The 21,113-nt window shown below is 44.2% G+C and overlaps 1 protein-coding gene across 1 annotated transcript in view; it reads left to right on the top strand.

Annotated features, from left to right (window-relative positions):
• Positions 1 to 21,113, top strand: part of NEBL (nebulette) — a 366,680-nt gene that overhangs the window by 128,295 nt on the left and 217,272 nt on the right. Inside the window, exon 3 of the mRNA XM_047867238.1 lies at positions 1,232 to 1,316. Within this exon, the coding sequence (XP_047723194.1) occupies positions 1,232 to 1,316 (85 nt within the window). The remainder of the gene's footprint in view (positions 1 to 1,231; positions 1,317 to 21,113) is intronic.

Here is a 21,113-nt window from a genome sequence, read left to right as displayed (position 1 = left end):
AAGACAGGAGACTGGACTTTATTCTCAGATCAATGGGGAGACGTTGAGCGGTTTCACTCAGAGGAGTAATGTAATCATACGGGCATTTTAGAATGTTTGCTTTGGCACCCTGGCTCAGAAGGGCAAGACTGGCAAGCGTTCTGTTTCCCTGAAAGGAAAATGTGGCCTATCGGGAAAATTGCAGTGGAGATGGAAAGATGTAAACATATCTGGGGCGTATGTAGGAGATAGAATCAATGGACTTGGTGACTGATTGACTGTGTGAGGAGGCAAGATTATCTCCTAGTTTCTGGCTTGGCCAACTGGGCACTTCTAAATGAAAGAGTGGATAAGAGGGAGGTGCTTGTCTTGGAGGTGGGGTGGGATACTGGACAGCTGAGTTTCAGACTGGTTGAGTTTATGGTGGCTGTGGAACATACACAAGAGGAAATGCCAGGGGGTCTGAGATCTAGGACAGAACGCTGGGCTAGATTTGGGAGTAATCGGCATACACGTAGCGATTGCTCACAGCTGTGAGTCACTGAGATCACCCAGGTGATCACCCAGATGTAGATCATCCTGAGAAGAACCCCGAAGGGGGAAGGGCAAACCGAGAGGAACCCACAGGAGACAGAGAAGGAGCAACCAGAGGGGGAGAAGCCAGTCCGGCAGTGTGCGGTGACACAGAAACCAAGAGAGAGGACATTTCCAGATGGAGCGGTGGTGAAGCAAGAGGAATACAGAAAGATGGCTGCTGCATGTGTCCACAGGGAAGTCCTTAGAACTTTGAGCAGAGAAACTTCTGGAAGCAGGAGGTAGAAGCCCGAATGCGTGGTGCTGAGGAGAGAGTTGGAGAGGAGATGAGCAGGGACAGTGAGTTGAGGCCTCTCGGTGAGGAAGTTTGGCCGAAGGAGAGAAGGAGTCTAGCCCCACAGGCTAGAATAGTGTGTGGTTAGAGGGAGAGGTAATAAAAGAGAGGAGAGCCTCGAGCATGCCTGGATGCTGATGGGAGGCAGCCAACAGAGTCGAGAAGTCGAGGTTGAGATTTCAGGGCATGGTGGGTAACTGGTGATAGAGGGTCATGAGAATGGAAGAGGGACCCAGAATAACGATACGGAGATGGCCTTCGCCAAGGGGCGAGAGACGCCTCTTTCCAATGTGATGGGAGGGAAGGATAAAGCAACTGGGTGTCAAAGCATTGCTTTGCAACATAAGATTTTAATTATGTTCTTTTTAAAATATTTCTCCACAGGCACTACCCAAAGCAGTCCTTCACCACGGTGGCAGATACACCTGAAAATCTTCGCCTGAAACAGCAGAGTGAATTGCAGAGTCAGGTAACTTCTCGAAAGCCTATTTTTGTTGCACTGGTACCAAATATTAGTCCCAAGGCCACTCTTCTGAGGTTTCGCCATTGTTCTGTTTATGCCCGGTCACCGGCTGGTGTGGAGGCTGAAGGCAGGCCTGGGAGGGCATTCTCGGTGAAAGCGCTGAAAACATCTGTTTTATTCCTGGTCTTGGATCATCCTGACATTCCCGGTTCTGTTATTCACATGGGACTAGGGCAACTAAATGAGTTCTGGTCAGAGGAAGTGTTTCCCAACAATATTGATTTATTTGGTCCTAAATATTTAAAAACATTTTATAAATAGCTTTTCCACACCGCATATGTAGGGGAAAGAAGAGGTGTTAACTTGACCCAGTTGCAGTGCGTGTGGGGCTAACACCCTGTCTGTGTATCTCACACCAGCCACTAGCTTTGTTTTCATCCTGTCACGTTATTCCTATTTCTTTCATATGTCACACTGACAGCATGAACAAAGATTAGAACACCACAGTTGGCTCCCACTCAACCATTTTGGATGCAAACTTGCCTTCAATATGGTGAAGTACGCTGGTTAAGACCGGGGATTTAAATTCGGTACTTTCTGCAGGGACACCCCATCTCTGAGGGAACACAGGGTGCTCTCTTTCAGAGAACTTGTCTTGCCTGCCACACTGTGGGAAGATGGGGAACAGCTACAGTGCAGCCCTTTGGTCAACCATGTAGTAAGACAACATCAAGGAGCCGAGGGCGGTGGTGGCGGGGGGGGGGGGGGGGGGGGGGGGCGGCGAAGGCTGAGTCTGGCCCCTCCCTGCTGTGGTTCATTGGTTGGGACATTGGGCCAGCCACTCTGATGCTCTGTGCTTATGTAAAGTGAGACCCGCTATCCGTCTGTCTTATCTTGTCTACCCGTCTTGGGTGGCTGCAGGTATCCAACAGGTGCGAAAGCATTTTCAAAGTTAACAGATTATGTGACCATGAAGGCTTACTGTTTTTATGACGGTCCCCCAAAATCCTCGAGATGAAAAAAAAAAGCAGCACAGAATTTGCAAAGGAAAGAGGTACCTGGCTGATACGCTTTGAAAATGCCAGTTGTGGCCATTCTAAATGACAGCGGTCGGCTCTCGGTGGTAGCGGATCTCATTATCTCTGTCTCTACGGGACCACGGGGGCGATTGTGGTTCCCTCCACCCTCTTTCTGTGGGTCTTGGGACCACTTCTCAGTCCATTTAGTTGGGGGAGATAGAACTCAAAGTAGAGTTTGCTGTCGGTTAGCAGCACCGCAAAGACTTGGTTGGCAGTTAGTTTTTGGTTCTGTAAAATGCTAATTCTTGTGTGCTAAGCCATTAGTTCAGAAAATTGAGTGCTGGCCAAAGAGAGGCAGTGTCGCCGAGCCGGCAAGAACACCCCTGCTCGTTCACACTGTGGAGGGTGCCAGGACTTGGCTGTGGTCTGTGCGGATCCAATATGCCTTTCTTCTCATCAAGTTAGGATTAATTAGATAATTCTGGAGGAGCACTTCGAGCACATTGGAAAACAGAACTAAATCAAGCAATCAAATATTTGTTTCCTCCCTATTACATGTCCTTGTTCTGTGCAAAAGAATTCATAATTAGTTAATCTTCCCTTCACAGAGCTCACAGGGTATGTGAGGAAACAGGACTAATAAACCACACCCCCCCCCGCCCCCCCGCCGACACCAACCCCACCAGAATGGCTATCTTTAATTTACAGTAAGGATTCCAAAAGGGAGGGATGAGTGCCGGTTGGATTGGTCTCTGGTTCCCGCCAGAGGTGGGATTGGAGTGGACCCTTGAAGGTTGAGAAAGGATCAGATATGAACACCTGTCTGCTTCCTTGGAAGGCACACCGCTCCCTGTGGGTTCAGTTAGTGGCGATAGGTGCCTGAGCCGGGCCCAGGAACAAGCATTTACTGTTTTCCTGCCACGTGCCCGGTTCTGGAAATGCAAAGAAAAGGAGCTCACTGTTTTACGAAAGGCTGGTTTTATTCTCTGTCACGGAGCAACCTGCACGCTTCAGAGGGTGCTGATAGGGTGGTGGCACAGGGCTGATAGAGGAAGGCACAAAGCACCGTGGGGTCTCAAAACAGTGGGCGGGTGAAAGCATCCGATTTTCTTTAAGATTTTGTTCCAGTGTCATCGCCGGAAAGAAATGTAGGACTTCATCGGGCCGACCGTGTGGGGAAATTCAACTCGGTTCAAGAAACACGTACTGACTCTGCACTATTGCAATGAACCGTGCGGGGCATTGGGGATGTGAAAGCCTCCTCCTCATCGTCAGCCTTGCTCTATATTCTGGGCACAGAATTTTACATGTGTTGTTCCATTTGGTCTCAAACAGCCCCACGGAACAGGTATTTATGATTACTATCCCTGTTTAGATGAAGCACTCAACCCTTAAAGAGTCAGATAACTTGTCCTTGCAAACTTGGTAAGGAGTTGAACTTGGAATAGACCTACATTTTGTGAGCCCTCGTTATCCACCCTCTTAACCAGTGTTCTGGTCCTCTGGCTCAGAGGGCACTCAGAAAAGGAGATCCGCGAGCAAATGGTTGCAGTACAAGGTTGTAGTTCAGCTTATGCAGAGGAACTTTTGCTGAGTGCAAAAGTCACGCAAAGGAAGAAATCCTCCTCCTCTTCTTTATTAGCAGCTGTATTTTTCTGGGTGACAGATGCAAATACTTCTGTAAGAGCATTTCTGCTTTTGCAAAGGCATAGAAAGGGATCTTCCCAAATGGTAACATTCATGAATGGCAGTTGATTTAATTTTAGCATTTTAAATAGTTTGCTTCTGCAGCACAGCGTTACCTTAGTGTTTGGACATCAAGAATTCTGAACAGCTCAACCATTTGGGTGGAAAATTGACTTTTAGTATTTTATTTACTTGTTTATAGTCATTTGCGATACTAAATGAGTTAAGCCTGTGCCAAATCTCAAGTTTGAAATCCTCTCTTAGAATTGTTTGGTTAAAACTAGTTCTTTTGGGGGTGCGTGGGTGGCTGTCAGTTAAGCATCCAACTTTGGCTCAGGTCATGATCTCATGGTCCATGAGTTTGAACCCCGCATCGGGCTCTGTGCTGACAGCTCAGAGCCTGGAGCCTGCTTCGGATTCTGTGTCTCGCTCTCTCTCTGCCCCTTCCCCGCTCATGCTCTGTCTCTCTCTGTCTCAAAAATAAATAAACATTAAAAAAAAAAAACTAGTTCTTTTGTTTCAGCTCATTAGCTTACCAAATGGGGCCAAAATGGAGGAAAAACAAAAATGAAATTTTGGTTGAACCTAAACAGTTATTTATAGAGACACATCGGGATCTTCTCCCTTTTCTTCCTTCATCTTTTTGGTTCTTAGTTTCTGAGAGGGTTGTAGACACTTCCAGCATCTTTTTTTTTCCTCCCCTGAGTGTCAAACCCTCTCAAGCTTTTTTGGGGGGATCTGTATTAGGTGCCAGATTGTCAAAATAAAATGATGAGAAATATTGGAGAATAAACAAGCAAACCGTGAGTTAGCTTTTCAGAGCTGGTGGTGGCACTGCTTTCCAGGCTTTCTCCAGCTGGCACACCACTGGAGCCTCGGACGGGCAGACACTGGCTGTGGTGGACAGGGGGACAGGGACTGCCCTGGAGACAGGCAGTTGAGTTGGTGGGGAGGGAGAGGGGGAAGGACTGCCACTGTCACTTAACTCCCTTTTCATCACAGATCACAGGGTAGATGGCTTCAAAGAAAGAGCGTACATAGTGGTTCGATGCCCCCGGTGGCCCCTTCTACAAGGAGCAAAGGTCAAACTCTACGTGCAGTGGTATTAGTAACGTTACTAATAGTAATAACTATTAGTTAGCATTAGTAACATGCTCGGGATGGGCATAATATCCTTGCCCTGTAGGAAAGTGAGCCGGTGTTGAAAAGCCCTGCCTTGTAAACTCAACTGGAACACAAACCCTTTGTAAGTTGCAAAATCCCTAAACTTTAAAAACTTAAGTGACATGAGGGGGGCCTGCCTGGCTCAGTCGGTTAAGAGTCCGACTCTTGGTTTCGGCTCAGGTCACGATCTCACAATTTTGTGAGTCCGAGCCCGGCATTGGGCTTGTGCTGACAGTGTGGAGCCTGCATGGGATTCTCTGTCTCCTGCTCTCCCTGCCCCTCCCCTGCTCACACTGTCTCTGTCTCTCTCAAAATAAATAAATAAACTTAAGAAAAAAATTAAGTGATGTGAGAAGCCCCTTAGGAGAAACATTTTCTTGACGAATTATCTTCAAAGTATGTTGTAGCAAACGTGTCCTTTTTTCAGGCTGTGTAGCATACTCTTTCTGGAAGAAAGGGCACGGATGTTCTGAGTGCCCGGCCCGGGGGTCTGCGGACTTCTAAAAGCTGTGGAAAGGGTCGCTCGGTGGCATGGGCAGGGGAAGCTTCGGCAGAAGGAGGACCAAACCCCCATTCCGTCACCGCCTCTGCCCACTCCCAGGGCCGGGTGACTGTCTCAGGAAGCCCTGGCCCTCTGTGGGGCAGAGATCTGAGAAGCACCGCTCCACGTGGAACGTTAGTCGCACCCACTTGGTTGTTTATGTGATTGGCTTAGCTGTTTGCAATCATGCCGAAAATAATAGAGATTTTGGGCTCACTGTGTTCTTAAATGGAGTGTGTGTAATTTATGAGCGCGGGTACGATGAACGATTGAAAATGATTATGGAGAGAATACAAATCATTCTGGAACCTTTGAGTCTTCATTTTGTAATCTGTGCTGATTCTTTTTTAATCTTGCGCGTCTCTGCGGAGGCATAAAGCGCATGGCTCGGAGGGAATACAGTAAATGGGAGCAGGAAGGGTGAGAAGGGAATGTATCTTTTTCTTAATAGGGGACATAAGAGTTTAGCGTCTTTGTGGGGGAGAGGAAGACACGTGCTTGATATAAACCTCTGGACGCTCGAGGAGGTGGTCATGTGGCACACTTTCTCTTTCTCCAGCTTGCCCTTGGCAACTTCTGGACCTCCCCATTCTGTGGTTGCATTTCCGGAGGGCTTTTCTCTCAGTTATCTGCCGTCTAAGCGTCCAGTCAGGAGTTAAGTAACTACCTGACGCAGACCTCTCTTGGGTGACGCTGATCAAGTGTCGCCGGAGACTGACTTCCTTCAAAGCCACGAATCTCTGACTTGGGAACCCCCGTGGCTTTTGAAAGACGACTGGGGAGGTAGCTGGATAGCATCTTCTGAAGGCTTCGAATCCCCTCCCGAGGGCCCCCACCCAGCCATAAACCAGACCTGAATTTCATTGGCCACCGGGCACCATTCAAAGGCCACGTTGGGGACACTGTGGTGAGCAAAGCCCAGATAAAGTTCTCGCCCTCAGGGGATCTGTGGTTTAGTCGGGGACAGGATGGTAATAAAAAACTAATCAAAGTGGGTGAAATGGCAACCGGGCAAGGCCTGCAGGGAGGGCTGTGCGTATTCGAATTATGTTTTAAAACATTTGCAGGGAGTGGGAGGCCTGAGTACCTTTCTGCAGACAAATGTGTAATGGGGTCTCTGTCTGGTCTGCTGCATCCTGCCTGGCCATAGACCCCATTTCAAAATGCGTATCAGTTTTCCTTTTTTGTTTCCATTTCCTAAACTTAGCCGACTCTCCTCTGCTCTTCGCCGGGTCCTCTTCCCATCCGTCCCTTATCTCGTCCGACAACCTCAGACTTCCGAACACCAAGACTGTCCCCCCAGATAGTTTTTGTTGGTACTTCTTGTGTTCCGCTGATCTTGGACGAGACGCCTTTCATGCGTGCCTCTTCTCTGAACCTAATTTTGGCAGCTTTCTAGTTCCCATCTTCTGATTTTTCACCATTGATGCTGTATCCTGATCCCATGGCGATGCTGCCTCCTTCCCGCGACAAGCACCTTCTCCTGGATGTAAAGGTGAAAGTTCACAGGGAGAAGCTTCAGCAGGTTCCCTTGCAGGGTTTCGAGGCAGCAAGAATGATGAGAGATTATGTTTCATGTATAGGAAGGGATGAATGTGGGTAAGAACTTCAAAGGAGAAATATTAATGCGGCACGTTTCTTCCAGGGAACCTAGCGTGCTGTGCAGATGTTAACTCTAACCCTGGTAATTTCCCTTAAGGCAGATTGTTTTCATATTTTGCTTCTGGATAAAATGATGTAAGGGACAAAAATGCCAGTAGCGACAGACACCAAAATGACCCAAGATGTTTTGATTTGCTGTGCCATGATGGGGTTTTAGAGCTTTTCATCACAGGGGCCTGGTCTTCTCCCCCTCCCCCTCCGGAAATGACCCATATTCTTTCCATCTGGTCTCGGAGTCCTGGCATCGCGGGTCTTTGGTGCCCTCCTGGCTCGTCCTGTCTTCCTTTCGATTACTCCTGCAGCTCACGGTGGCGAATGTGAGTGCTGTACTTTGTGTGGCCAGGCTGCGTGCTATTTGTTATGATTCTGCCGGCCAGAATCAGGTTCCTGGTCCTTTAATTAGGCATTTGAATATATAGCCTATCAATTTTGTGCCTCTGGGGTCATGACTGTAACAGCTATGATGAAGTGAATATTTTAGCAATATCAAATCAATGTGTTTTTCATCTTTCTCTTGTATGAATCGTGTTCTGCCACACCACCTCGCTTTGATGGGTCCAGAGAAAGGCGAGGAGCGAACCCCATTTTGAGAAGGATAAAATACGGTCCCATGTGAAGAGGACTGTCCGTCCCTCTTTTGGCCCTGGTAGATTGTGGGAAAAGGCAGAAAAATCAGAGTCTGAAACGGGACCTCCCTGTCTGTCCTGGCTGAAGTCTCCCAGAGGGAAGATGGGGAGGCATGGTGAGTAGGTGGGGGGGGGGGGAGCAAGAAGCAGAGAAGACCACCCTACAAGACGTACGCTTCTTCCCACCTGAACAGTGAGCCTCCCTGGCATGGTGGGCACTGGGTTTTGTCTTCCAGCATCTGGCGTGGCGTGGAAGGCGATGGAAGTCTCAGCGCACCTCGCAGGGGAAGGCCGAGGGTGCTTGCTGGGGAGGGAGCTCCCACCGCAGGGACAATGTGCCCCTGGAGCCAGGGGTGGCTTACGCAGGCAGGGAGCGGTAGTAGGACCCCCGTGAGGAGAGCCAGACTCGGCAGGCAATGCCACCAAGCTTTTTCCGAGCCAAGGGAAGAATACGCCATGATGTCACCAGCCACGGTCCTCAGTGGACGCTAATGACCAAGAGGTCGAGGAGATGCCACTGTGGCCAAAGGAGTTAGAGGGGAGAATGGGGAGTTGTGAACATGGATTCAGGACTTCCCTCTTTCTTCACTCTGAAGTCACTGAAGCCCTCCCAGCTCACACCCTCTGCGACGGCATATTGATAGTGGAGACAGGAAGCAAGAGGAAGTCTGAATATACCTAAGCCATTTACATCATTGAGTGGATTTGGTTTAATGGCTGGGACTAAAGTTAGTTCCTCCCATTTGAATGTGATGGGGACTCGGGAGGAATAGCAGAGCAGCTGTAGGAAATCGACCTTTATTTTGTATATGAGTACCTTGTACGTAAAATGCTAACCTTTGGCTTTTGTGGTAAAATATAGCCCTAGACCGAGAGATCTGGTTTCAAGGGGGCTCCTAGTTGGCTCAGTCGGTTAAGTGTCTGACTCTTGATCTTGGCTCATGTCATGAGCTCACGGTTTGTGGGTTCAAGCCCCACCTCGGGCTCTGCACTGACAGTGGAGCCTGCTTGGGATTCTCTCTCTCCCTTTCTCTGTCCCTTCCCTGCTCTCTCTCTCAAAATAAATAAGCTTAAAAAAAAAAAAAAGACAGATCTGGGTTTGAGTCCTGCCTCTGCCACTAAGTGTGACTTTGGGTACCGCTGCCCTTTGGCCTTTTCAGGACATAAAATAATGGCTTGTACTGGATGATTTAAAAAAAAATTTTTTTTTTTTTAACGTTTTATTTATTTTTGAGACAGAGAGAGACAGAGCATGAACGGGGGAGGGGCAGAGAGAGAGGGAGACACAGAATCGGAAGCAGGCTCCAGGCTCTGAGCCATCAGCCCAGAGCCCGATGCGGGGCTCGAACTCACGGACCGTGAGATCGTGACCTGAGCTGAAGTCGGCCTCCCAACCCACTGAGCCACCCAGGCGCCCCTGTACTGGATGATTTTTAAAAATTCCCTCTAGTTGTAATGATCTTGACTATAGTACAAAAGTGTTCTGCAGTAACATCTCAGGTTAGCAAAGATGAAAAGACCTTAAAGAGAAGGAATCGCCATTCTTTTTTGTCTGCCAAAATAATAATCGTCAGACCTTCCATTTCGTGTGACTATTCCTTTAAAAGCTCATTCCCCAGACTAGTCTCAGATATTGGCTGAAGGTCAGAGGTCTGAGAAAGTTGATGGGAAAATCAGTTTTGCTTTGGAAGATGTGTCTAATTTTGCACTAAACATGTTTAAAAATAACAGAGGACAAGAGAAGACAAAAGTAACAGCAGTCATAATATCCATCCATTGATAACAACTAGTGTCATTTTTAGTTCAGTTGCTCAGGTTTTCTATGTGGAAGTAACTAGAAGTATTAGTATACTTTTAAGAATTGCCTTAGTTATTTTAGCTCACTTCCTTTATGCTTTGTTTTAAATTGTGTTCTTGAGTGGCTTTGATTATGTCATAGCTTTTGGACGTTGAAAGTCGGTGTTTTCTCACTACAGGGTTATTGGCTTTTCACTACCCCTTTGTCCTTTATTTTTTGTTTTTATTTTTATTTTTATTTTTTTGAGAGAGAGTCGGGGGAGAGAGGGACAGAAAGTGAGTGGGGAGAGGGGCAGAGAGAGAGAGAGAGAGAGAGAAAGAGGGAATCATAAGCAGACCCCATGTTCAGCACGGAGCCTGACATGGGGCTCGATCCCATGACCCCAGGGATCATCACTTGAGCGGAAATCAAAAGTTGGACCCTCAACCGAGGTGCCTGAGCCTCCCAGGCTTCCTTTCTAGAAGCAATTTGTTTTGCTGAGGCCTGCAGCCTTGAGTCAATTCGGTGGACTCCAGGAATCGCTCAAAGGTGAAAGATAGTGCTGCTCAGCACAGAGAAGCTCAACCTAAAGCCATTTCATTAAGTTAGTAAACTCATGAGATTGAATATTTCTTAATCCTCAACTGATTAATACTGTTTTTTTCTTAGTAATATATTCAAAAAAATTTTTTTAAGTTTGCTTTTATTTATTTTTTGAGACCGAGATAGAGAGTAAGCGGGGGAGGGGCTGAGAAAGAGGGAGACACAGGCTCCAAAGCAGGCTCTGAGCCGACAACAAAGAGCCCAACGCGGGCCTCGAACCCACGAACCGTGAGATTATGATGTGAGCCCAAGTTGGACGCTTAACCGACTGGGCCACCCAGGCGCCTTTGATTGTACTTTATAATGGAGTATTTCTCATTACAGTGTCTGAAGAGAACGATTAGAAGAATTTCTCTCCCTTCCTCTACCCCTTCCCGGCCTCTCTTTTGATTTTTGGTGAAGTCAAGAGTTAAGATGACGGTAAATCAGAAATTAAGTTAACACAAATTTGATCCTAACTAGTAGGGAAAATCTGGCTTCCTTTTGACTGACGTGCTGCGTTTCCATATATGTGGAATTGTTTTTACTTCAGGGGGATCTGTAATCTGCAAATAGCTACGAAGGAAGATCTAATAAGCATTTTCGGCTACAGATTTACCTTCCCAAGCACATAGTGCTTTTAGACACCAAACGACTAAATATACCAAATTTCACACTCTTACTTAAACTAAAGAAGTAAAGGATAGTGAAGCCAAGGATCATAACCGATTTTTTTTAAATTTGAAATAAGTTTGACATATTTAATATTTCTACTTCTAGTATAATTTATTTGACTGTAAATTTGTATATATATATTTTAAAAAACCTGTGTTTGACAATTGACTCAGGTGAGCTAGGAAGAGCTGGTCCCAGCTCCCTGCTTGGTTTTTCAGGCATCCACTGGATTGTTACTTGTACAAACCTGATGCGTAGGAAATAGTCTGAAGTGGTGATAGAGATTTGGGAGTTATCGGTATGTAGGTGATACAGAAAAGGATGGAAGAAGGGCATGGGGATTATAAAAGAGGGCTGAGGATTAAATCTTGGCTATTAATGGGGTGCCAATGGGTACAGAAGAACGGGGGCCCCTGAAGGAGACCAAGGACTGTTCAGAGACATAAGAAAAGACCAGGCAGGCTTCAGACGGATAGCACTTCCATGCCTAATTCATACCGTAAGTTTAAGAAATACAGTCTATAAGAAACAGTACCCATCAAAGAAATCAGGAGTATTCATTTAGTATAGCAAAGGACTGTAAGTTAATAAACGAATTTGCAATAAAGCTTATTTAAGCAAATACATTCTTTTCTTTTTTTAATTTTTTTTTAACGTTTATTTATTTTTGAGACAGAGAGAGACAGAGCATGAATGGGGGAGGGTCAGAGAGAGGGAGACACAGAATCCAAAACAGGCTCTAGGCTCTGAGCTGTCAGCACAGAGCCCAACGGGGGGCTCGAACTCACGGACCGTGAGATCATGACCTGAGCTGAAGTCGGACGCTTAACCAACTGAGCCACCCAGGCGCCCCTAAGCAAATACATTTTTAATGTCTTTAAACTATGGTGGTTTTTGTTATTATATTAACTATACATACATATTATTATATATGTATTATATGTAAATATATATAATAATATGTATTGATGTGTATGCATTTTTAGATTGCATAGTTTGTGTGTGTGTTTTAATTAATTGATTATTTTTAGGTCTTTAGTACAGTTTGATTTTATTCTTTTTTTCTTTTCTTTTTTATTTTTTAAAATTTACATCCAAACTAGTTAGCATATAGTGCAACAATGATTTCAGGAGTAGATTCCTTAATGCCCCTTACCCATTTAGCCCGCCCCCCCTCCCACAACCCCTCCCGTAACCCTCAGTTTGTTCTCCATATTTATGAGTCTCTTCTGTTTTGTCCCCCTCCCTGTTTTGATATTATTTTTGTTTCCCTTCCCTTATGTTCATCTGTTTTGTCTCTTAAAGTCCTCATATGGCTGAAGTCATATGATATTTGTCTTTCTCTGACTAATTTCGCTTAGCATAATACCCTCCAGTTCCATCCACATAGTTGCAAATGGCAAGATTTCCTTCTTTTTGATTGCCGAGTAGTACTCCATTGTATATACATACCACGTCTTCTTTATCCATTCATCCATCGATGGACATTTGGGCTCTTTCCATACTTTGGCTATTGTCGATAGCCCTGCTACAAACATTGGGATGCATGTGCCCCTTTGAAACAGCATGCCTGTATCCCTTGGATAAATGCCTAGTAGTGCCATTGCTGGGTCGTAGGGTAGTTCTATTTTTAGTTTTTTGAGGAACCTCCATACTGTTTTCCAGAGTGGCTGCACCAGCTTGCATTCCCAAGATCGTAACCTATTTTTAAACAACCAATCTTAGAGCCATTATGCACTTTCTTCTTTATCTCTAGAATAGCTGTAATGCTTATAAATCATTAAAATTAATTTATTAATTTGGTGGTTATTATTTGATGACCATGCTAAACAATTATCAGGATTATATTACAGCATTTGGTGATAAGGGTGATAATGCATGAAATGAAGTAGGAACAACTGAAAACAACTTTATGAAAATCAGGAGTTCATGAGAATGAAGAATTGGACACTTTCTTGAGTGGTAGACAGATGCCTTTCTTATCCTTTCTTGCCATTAACCACAAATCAAGAAAAACCATGCTATTCTTGATTTCAAACCTTTACTGGCAAAGAAGTCTCATTTAAGGACTTAACTGTATTTCCTGTAATTACTTTTTTTTTTTTTTAAGTTTATTTATTTTGAGAGAGAGAGAGGGAAGGCAGAGGAGGGGCGGAGAGAGAGGGGAGAGAGAGAATCTCAAGCAGGCTCCGCACCGTCAGCACGGACAGAGCCTGACATGGGGCTTGGTTTCACGAACCGTGAGATCATGATCTGAGCCAAAATCAAGAGTCAGACACTTAACGGACTGAGCCACTCAGGCGCCCCTGTAGTTTCATTTTGTATAAAGCTGTTTCAATTACTTCTTGGTTCAGTCTGTGCTTACTGAATACCTCCTTTGGCCAGACACTGCCGGCCCTCAGGGTGTGAGGGGGTGTGGAGAGAAGCCAGCAGCCGTGGGGGAAGAGGAGTGAGTAAAGGCACAATTCCTGGCTTAGAGGGTTTATTAGGTCTCCTCAAAAGATCTTCTCCCAAATTCTGTAAACTGTTACTTTTTTCTGTTTGCCATTTCACTTTCTCTTCTCTTTTTCTACTGAAATGTTTACTCCTTTGAATGGAAGCCCAGTATGACTTCCCCTTCACATGGATCAAATACCAACTGCTCTGAGAAACAATATACTGGAGAAGAAATGACCTTTTATCTGGTTTTGGAAATAGCTCTCTCTGTTTTTTGTTTCCTAGCACCCATGTCGCCCCCACCACCCCTCTTGTTTTTTAGTACCCACACCCTTTTGCAAACTATTTGTAGAGCTTGCTTCTTCTTAAAATAATGTGAATGAAAAATGTTTTTGATGGCTTCATGAGCATCGAAACCTTCTCTACTAAAATCCACTTTTTTTTTTTTGGTTGTCATCAAGAGGATTAAATCATGTCGTCAGCAATACCCAACCCTCCCGTTATCCTCCAGACTCCAGAGGAGAGGCTCCTAACCCTTTTTGGGTCAGAGGCCCCTCTGGAAATCTGATGAAAGCCATTGAACTTCTCCTTTGAATCAGGTACAAAAGCAAAAATATGCCAACTTTAGCATGTAATTGCAGGGAGTTCATGGGAGAATGAAGGCCATTGGAGTCCCAAGCTTTAGGGTGAGTGGCCAGATTGGCCAAGGGGAGGAATAGGACTGGCTGAGCTTTAGGAATGTTCAACAGAGGCTAGAGGCTGGTCACAGAAAGATTGTGGATTTCCTGCCTTTGAAGCACAATTTTATTTTATCTTGATTGAAAGAGCAGTTGTTTGGGAAATGTGAAATGTTACTGCCTTAAAAAAAAAAAAGCTATCTAGCAACAACTTTTAAGACTTAAAAATATATATATACTTGTTAATCTAGTAGTTACTCCTGGGAATCTCTACCATAGAAACAAAACCATCAATGTAGAAGGCATATGAACAGGGGTCTCTAGGACAGCATCGCTGGAAGCAGCAAAAACCAGGAAGCGTAGTGAAAGCCCATCAACAAGGTAATAGCAGAATCCATTGTGATAATCCATACCCTAGGATATCATGCAGCCATTAGAAAGAATGAAATAGAGATCTACCAGATGCCATGTAGGGATGTCCATGTGGTATTTGTTTAATGGGAAATACGGATAAAAACATATAAATTCAAAGCTTTCCCTGCGTGCATATGTGTGCATATCTGTGTCTGAATTTGCGTATGTCTGACTAAGATGATACGTGTAGGGAGAAAAATAGAGACTAATATATAGTAGCTGTATATACACTGGGTCTTGGTACTTATCAATGGTGAGCCAAACAAAGGGGAAAGAGGTTGCAAAAATTAAAAACAAAAGTATATGATGGCATTAATGCACGTATATGTAGCTATATATGTACAGTTATATATATAACTGTATAATTGTATATATATAACTATTCATATGTATGTGTGTATATGTGTGTGTATATATATAAAAGTGTATATGTATATGTGTGGGTAGACATAAAAAGAAATAAAATAATGACTTAAAGGCGTATTTGCTGATATGCACTTGACATTACATTCTTTTACTTCTTTTGCACTTAGTGACACTGGAGCTTTTCAGTTCAGTTTGGTGGCACTTACTTGGCCCATTTGGTCAGCCTGGGATCTCCCTACTGACATGTTAGATGAATTTCCTGTGGATTATGGGTCTAAAGTTGTTTAGTCTTTTAACAAATGCTTGTTGGATGTCTAGTTTATGTATGTACTAGGTTTTGTGCGGGAGAGTCAGAGAACTAACCCCTTTGTGTGTGTGTGTGTGTATTATATATGTGTGTGCATGTATACATGTGTGTAGGTGTGCTCACATGTGTATATGTGCATGTGTACATGTGGGTGTGTGTGTGTAAGTATGCATATGTGTGTAAGTGTGTGCATGTTTTTGTAGATGTGTATGTGTGTGCATGTGTGTATGTTTATGTAGGTGTATATATGTGTGTATATAGATGTGTGTAAGTAGGCATGTATGTGTGCCTGTGCCTATGCATGTCTGTGGTGTGCAGGTGTGCATGTGTATGTGCATAAGTGTATGCTTGTGTATTTGTAGGTAGGTGTGTGTATATGTACATGTGTATGCATGTGTGTAGATATTGTGTCTATGTCTATGTATATAAATGTGTGCCTATGTTTGTGTAGGTGTGTATGTGATTGTATGTGTGTATGTGTGTAGGTGTGTATATGTGAGTGTGTGTGCATAGATGTGTATGTTTGTGTTTATGTGTGTGCACGTGTGCATATGTTTGTGTGTGGGTGTATGTGTGTGTACATGCAGGTGTGTGGGGATGTGTATGTGTGCATGTGTGTGTGTGCACAAACGTGTGGCTGTGTGCGTATGTGCGTGTGTGTCTGTGTCTACGAGTCAGGGATGGTTCGCGCTGCGTCCGAGCTTCCTCCGCTCCACGTGTTACGTTCATGTTTACTCGGTTGTGGGTATGTAAGGTGGAGAGCACATGTGCTGCTCTCGTGTTGGTTAAGAACCTAAGAATTTGGAGTAAGGTCTTGATCTTCCTGATTTTGCTTGGTTAAATGTCTTATTGCCTCATCCTCCAACTTTTCTTCAGAAATGCCCCAAAGGTCCCGAGGGAGGATAGAACTGAAAACATTTTAGAGGAAAAAGAAGTGTGAGGTGCTTCCTGTGTGTCAGCATTTCTCAAACGTGTGGTTTCCTGTGTCACAGATAACCTGGCGAGCACGTTGAAGACTCTCATTTATGGGCCTGGCCCCAGATCCACTAAGAGGGAGTCCGGAAATCTGTTCTCAAGTCGTTCTTACACAGGTTAATTTTGAGAACTAGTTCCATCAAATTCTGTGTCAAATAATGAGCCCTGCTGGCATTTCCCCCCCAGAATTTTACCAAGACTTTCCCCTATCTTTGAGCTCCTTTTCTGCATGGCTGTGGAAAGCTTGGCTCTTTTTCTGTGTGGAAGTTGGTTCACATTCACTGACTTCTCATCCTGGATTGCCCTATGTGTGTAGGGCAGGATCCTTGGAGTTCTGTGCTGCTCTGACAGGCTTCTGAAAACTTATGCCATTGCTCTGGTTCCTGGTCAAGGGAATACAGATAAGAGGAGGGTTGCTGTAATTAATTTTCAAGACATTTAGGTATTTGACTCAGCAGATGGTCTTGTAAAAAATTTTCCCATACTGAAACAGCTTTTTATTTCATCTTTTTGTTCATTAGGGATGCCTTTATTTTAGAGAGATTTTAATTATTTATTTTTCTTTTTTTTCAATATATGAAATTTATTGTCAAATCGGTTTCCATACAACACCCAGTGCTCATCCCAAAAGGTGCCCTCCTCAATACCCATCACCCACCCTCCCCTCCCTCCCACCCCCCGTCAACCCTCAGTTTGTTCTCAGTTTTTAAGAGTCTCTTATGCTTTGGCTCTCTTCCACTCTAACCTCTTTTTTTTCCTTCCCCTCCCCCATGGGTTTCTGTTAAGTTTCTCAGGATCCACCTAAGAGTGAAAACATATGGTATCTGTCTTTCTCTGTATGGCTTATTTCACTTAGCATCACACTCTCCAGTTCCATCCACGTTGCTACAAAGGGCCATATTTCATTCTTTCTCATTGCCACGTAGTACTCCATTGTGTATATAAACCACAATTTCTTTATCCATTCATCAGTTGATGGACATTTAGGCTCTTTCCATAATTTGGCTATTGTTGAGAGTGCTGCTACAAACCTTGGGGTACAAGTGCCCCTGTGCATCAGTACTCCTGTATCCCTTGGGTAAATTCCTAGCAGTGCTATTGCTGGGTCATAGGGTAGGTCTATTTTTAATTTTTTGAGGAACCTCCACACTGTTTTCCAGAGCGGCTGCACCAATTTGCATTCCCACCAACAGTGCAGGAGGGTTCCCGTTTCTCCACATCCTCTCCAGCATCTATAGTCTCTTGATTTGTTCATTTTGGCCACTCTGACTGGCGTGAGGTGATATCTGAGTGTGGTTTTGATTTGTATTTCCCTGATGAAGAGCGACGTTGAGCATCTTTTCATGTGCCTGTTGGCCATCCGGATGTCTTCTTTAGAGAAGTGTCTATTCATGTTTTCATGTTTTCTGCCCATTTCTTCACTGGGTTATTTGTTTTTCGGGTGTGGAGTTTGGTGAGCTCTTTATAGATTTTGGATACTAGCCCTTTGTCCGATATGTCATTTGCAAATATCTTTTCCCATTCCATTGGTTGCCTTTTAGTTTTGTTGGTTGTTTCCTTTGCTGTGCAGAAGCTTTTTATCTTCATAAGGTCCCAGTAATTCATTTTTGCTTTTAATTCCCTTGCCTTTGGGGATGTGTCAAGTAAGAAATTGCTGCGGCTGAGGTCAGAGAGGTCTTTTCCTGCTTTCTCCTCTAGGGTTTTGATGGTTTCCTGTCTCACATTCAGGTCCTTTATCCATTTTGAGTTTATTTTTGTGAATGGTGTGAGAAAGTGGTCTAGTTTCAACCTTCTGCATGTTGCTGTCCAGTTCTCCCAGCACCATTTGTTAAAGAGACTGTCTTTTTTCCATTGGATGTTCTTTCCTGCTTTGTCAAAGATGAGTTGGGCATACGTTTGTGGGTCTAGTTCTGGGGTTTCTATTCTATTCCATTGGTCTATGTGCCTGTTTTTGTGCCAATACCATGCTGTCTTGATGATTACAGCTTTGTAGTAGAGGCTAAAATCTGGGATTGTGATGCCTCCCGCTTTGGTCTTCTTCTTCAAAATTACTTTGGCTATTCGGGGCCTTTTGTGGTTCCATATGAATTTTAGGATTGCTAGAGAGATTTTATCAAGAGAAAACTTTTTCAGACAGCATCATCACTATCAAACATATACAATTCCATTTGGAATGTGAATCGATCAGTGTACCTTAGAAAGGGGCTTAGAATGTTTTGAAGAATCAACAATCTGATGGTCAAATTCAAATGTCTTTAATGCAACAGAGTAAGTATATACATATGAATAAGAGAAAGTTACAGGTTATAGTGTATTTTGTTTTTTGTAACTACAGGAGTAAAATCAGAATGCATACATTTTTGGGAAGTCTTGATTCTTTGGACTATTTTTGGTTTATTTATAAACATTCCTAGTAGAGACAAAAGCTGAACATGTTTTTTAAGATATCTAAGATTTATTCCCTCTCCCATGTTTCTTCCCCAACCCTTTTATCTGAAATGTCAAAGTAATTGAAGCAAAGGTTAGTTCATGTGATAAGAGCTATGTGACCATTTTTCTGCATCGCTCATGTGATTATACCTGTATAGACAACAACCTTCGTGCTAGTCGGATTAGAAAGGCCCTGAGAACCTTTTATCTCCACAGCAGGATATATACACCCCAAGTCGATGCAGGAAACCCATGACATCATCCCTCAGTCAATAATCATCGATCGAGTAGAGTTGGTTTCAGAGCTATGTATTAGATTCCACGAGGAACACAGAAGGAAGAGTCATAGTTTCTGTCTTGGGAGAACAATCTAGTGCAGAAAGTAGTTCAAATGTGCATGTTATGACCTGCACGGTAGGGTAACAAGAGCCCTTTGCAACAAATACCGGGGAAACCCAACATGAAAGGAATGATCGTGCGGCAGGGGAGGTGCTTGGCAGAGACATGAGTGGGCAGAGAGGCAACTGGACAGGAGCAACACAGGAGGCAGGCCCGAGCATTACCCTTCCAGCTAGTTCCATCCGGAAGGTGTCAGCAGGACTGTGTCAGCAGAGTCAGGTGGGAAACAAATCCGATGAACTGACTTTGAAAGATTGAATTTTCTGTGCCTTTATGATTTTAGAAATTCATTTGTATCATAAAGTTCAAATATCATTGAATACATCTTTGACAAGGTAAAAATGTTCTACAGTTTAGGATAACGTGGTAGGCTTTCACACAGTAGGTGGCAAATAAGTGCTAGGTGACTAAATTCTGGTGTTTATCTGCAGTTCCAGGACTTTTTTTTTTTTTCCCCCCTGCATGGAACACAAAACTCTGCTACAATTATTCATGAATAATTTTCTATGACTCATATTAGTAAGACTATTGTAAAGTAACATTTATCTAATTTTGTTTAAAAATTTTTTAATGTTTATTTATGTTTGAGAGAGAGAGAGAGAGAGAGAGAGAGAGAGAGAGAGAGAGGTCATGAGCAGGGGAGGGGCAGAGAGAGGGGGACACAGAATCTGAACCAGGCTCCAGGCACTGAGCTGTCAGCACAGAACCAGACTTGGGGCTTGGACTCAAGAACCGTGAGATCATGACCTGAGCTGAAGTTGGACGCTTAACCCGCTGAGCCAGCCGGGGGGGCCCCTATAAAGTAACATTTGGAAGAACATTGTTTCATCAACATAAAACCCCCCCTCTTTCCCACATTAAAGATATTTCCCTCTCATCTAAAAAGGACTTACCTCTCTTTAGAGGTTGGCATTTATCCTGAGCTAGTACACAGTTCGAAAAACCCCCTAGGCAAACAAATCACCTTGATTACTACCTACCGAGAAAAGAGTCAGCTTTCTTTTTCTCTTGTGCCTGTTTTTTGTTTTGTTTTTTGTTTTTTGTTTTTTTTGTTTTCTTTTTGTTTTTGTTTTTGTTTTTGTTTTTGTTTTAGATCAATTCCTCTATGAGAAATGGTTATGTTAGGAAAAATCGAGAGACCGTTTGGATATTTGGTGAGTGGGTTCAGAGAATGGGTATATTACATTGCTATCTAACCGAGTGAGGGAGCCAGTTTGTCTTTTCTGTCGGGAAACAAAACATATGACTATGAAAAAGAAACAGAAGGACTTAGTTTTGAATGAGAGTGTTGACTTACCAATGGCTTGCCGAGGAAGTTATCTGCTCACGCGAGGAGTGCAAAAAGTCAGGCATCTCCTGAATCCTGACCCCTGGGCTTCGCCAATAGTCCCCTTGTTTTTCTGGGTTTCTGTTTCCCCGGTGGATCTGTGATAATGTTGTGTATCATCGCGTAAATCGCTTGCTTTGGTAGACCCTGTAGTTAAGTCCACCTGATAACTTGGAAGAGCCCGGCAAGTTCTGTGTTTGTGTGACACAGGCACCCACTCCACTTCATACGTGCCCGTCTTCCTCTTGTGACAAGTCCCCATTCTCCCTGTGGAATGTGGCAGTGCCCACTGGCTGGCTTGGGCGGGGTGGGACCCTCTATCCAGGTGTGATGGTAGATAGACGGGCTCTTTCCTGGCAACCTTCCGTCTCTCTGACATCTTGCCTGCTACTTTCTGGAGAGAAATGGGCTCTGTAGGAGTTAATAAGAGGATTGCTTTATTGGCCGTGCACCTGTGCTTCCCGTCCTCGTCCTCTGCCCTTGGCTCTCAGTGTAGACATTCACGGCCATCTGAACACTGCCTTCCTTCTCTACCTTCATTATACATGATTTCTGTTCAGCACGTCAAATTTATTCCAGATCTTTGTGAGGCCCTCGAATGGCAGAGCACCCAGAAAGACCAGAGACTTCTTTTTAAATGTTTATTTAAATGGGTGTATTTTTGAGAGAGAGTAAGAGAGCAGGGGAGGCGCAGAGAGAGAGAGAGGGAGACAGAGGATACAAAGCAGGCTCCTGCTGAC

This window comes from Prionailurus viverrinus, chromosome B4 (genome assembly GCF_022837055.1).
Source record: "Prionailurus viverrinus isolate Anna chromosome B4, UM_Priviv_1.0, whole genome shotgun sequence".
Taxonomy (NCBI): domain Eukaryota; kingdom Metazoa; phylum Chordata; class Mammalia; order Carnivora; family Felidae; genus Prionailurus; species Prionailurus viverrinus.
The sequence above is the reverse complement of the archived record's forward strand: the minus strand, read 5'-3'. Positions and strand labels throughout refer to the sequence as shown.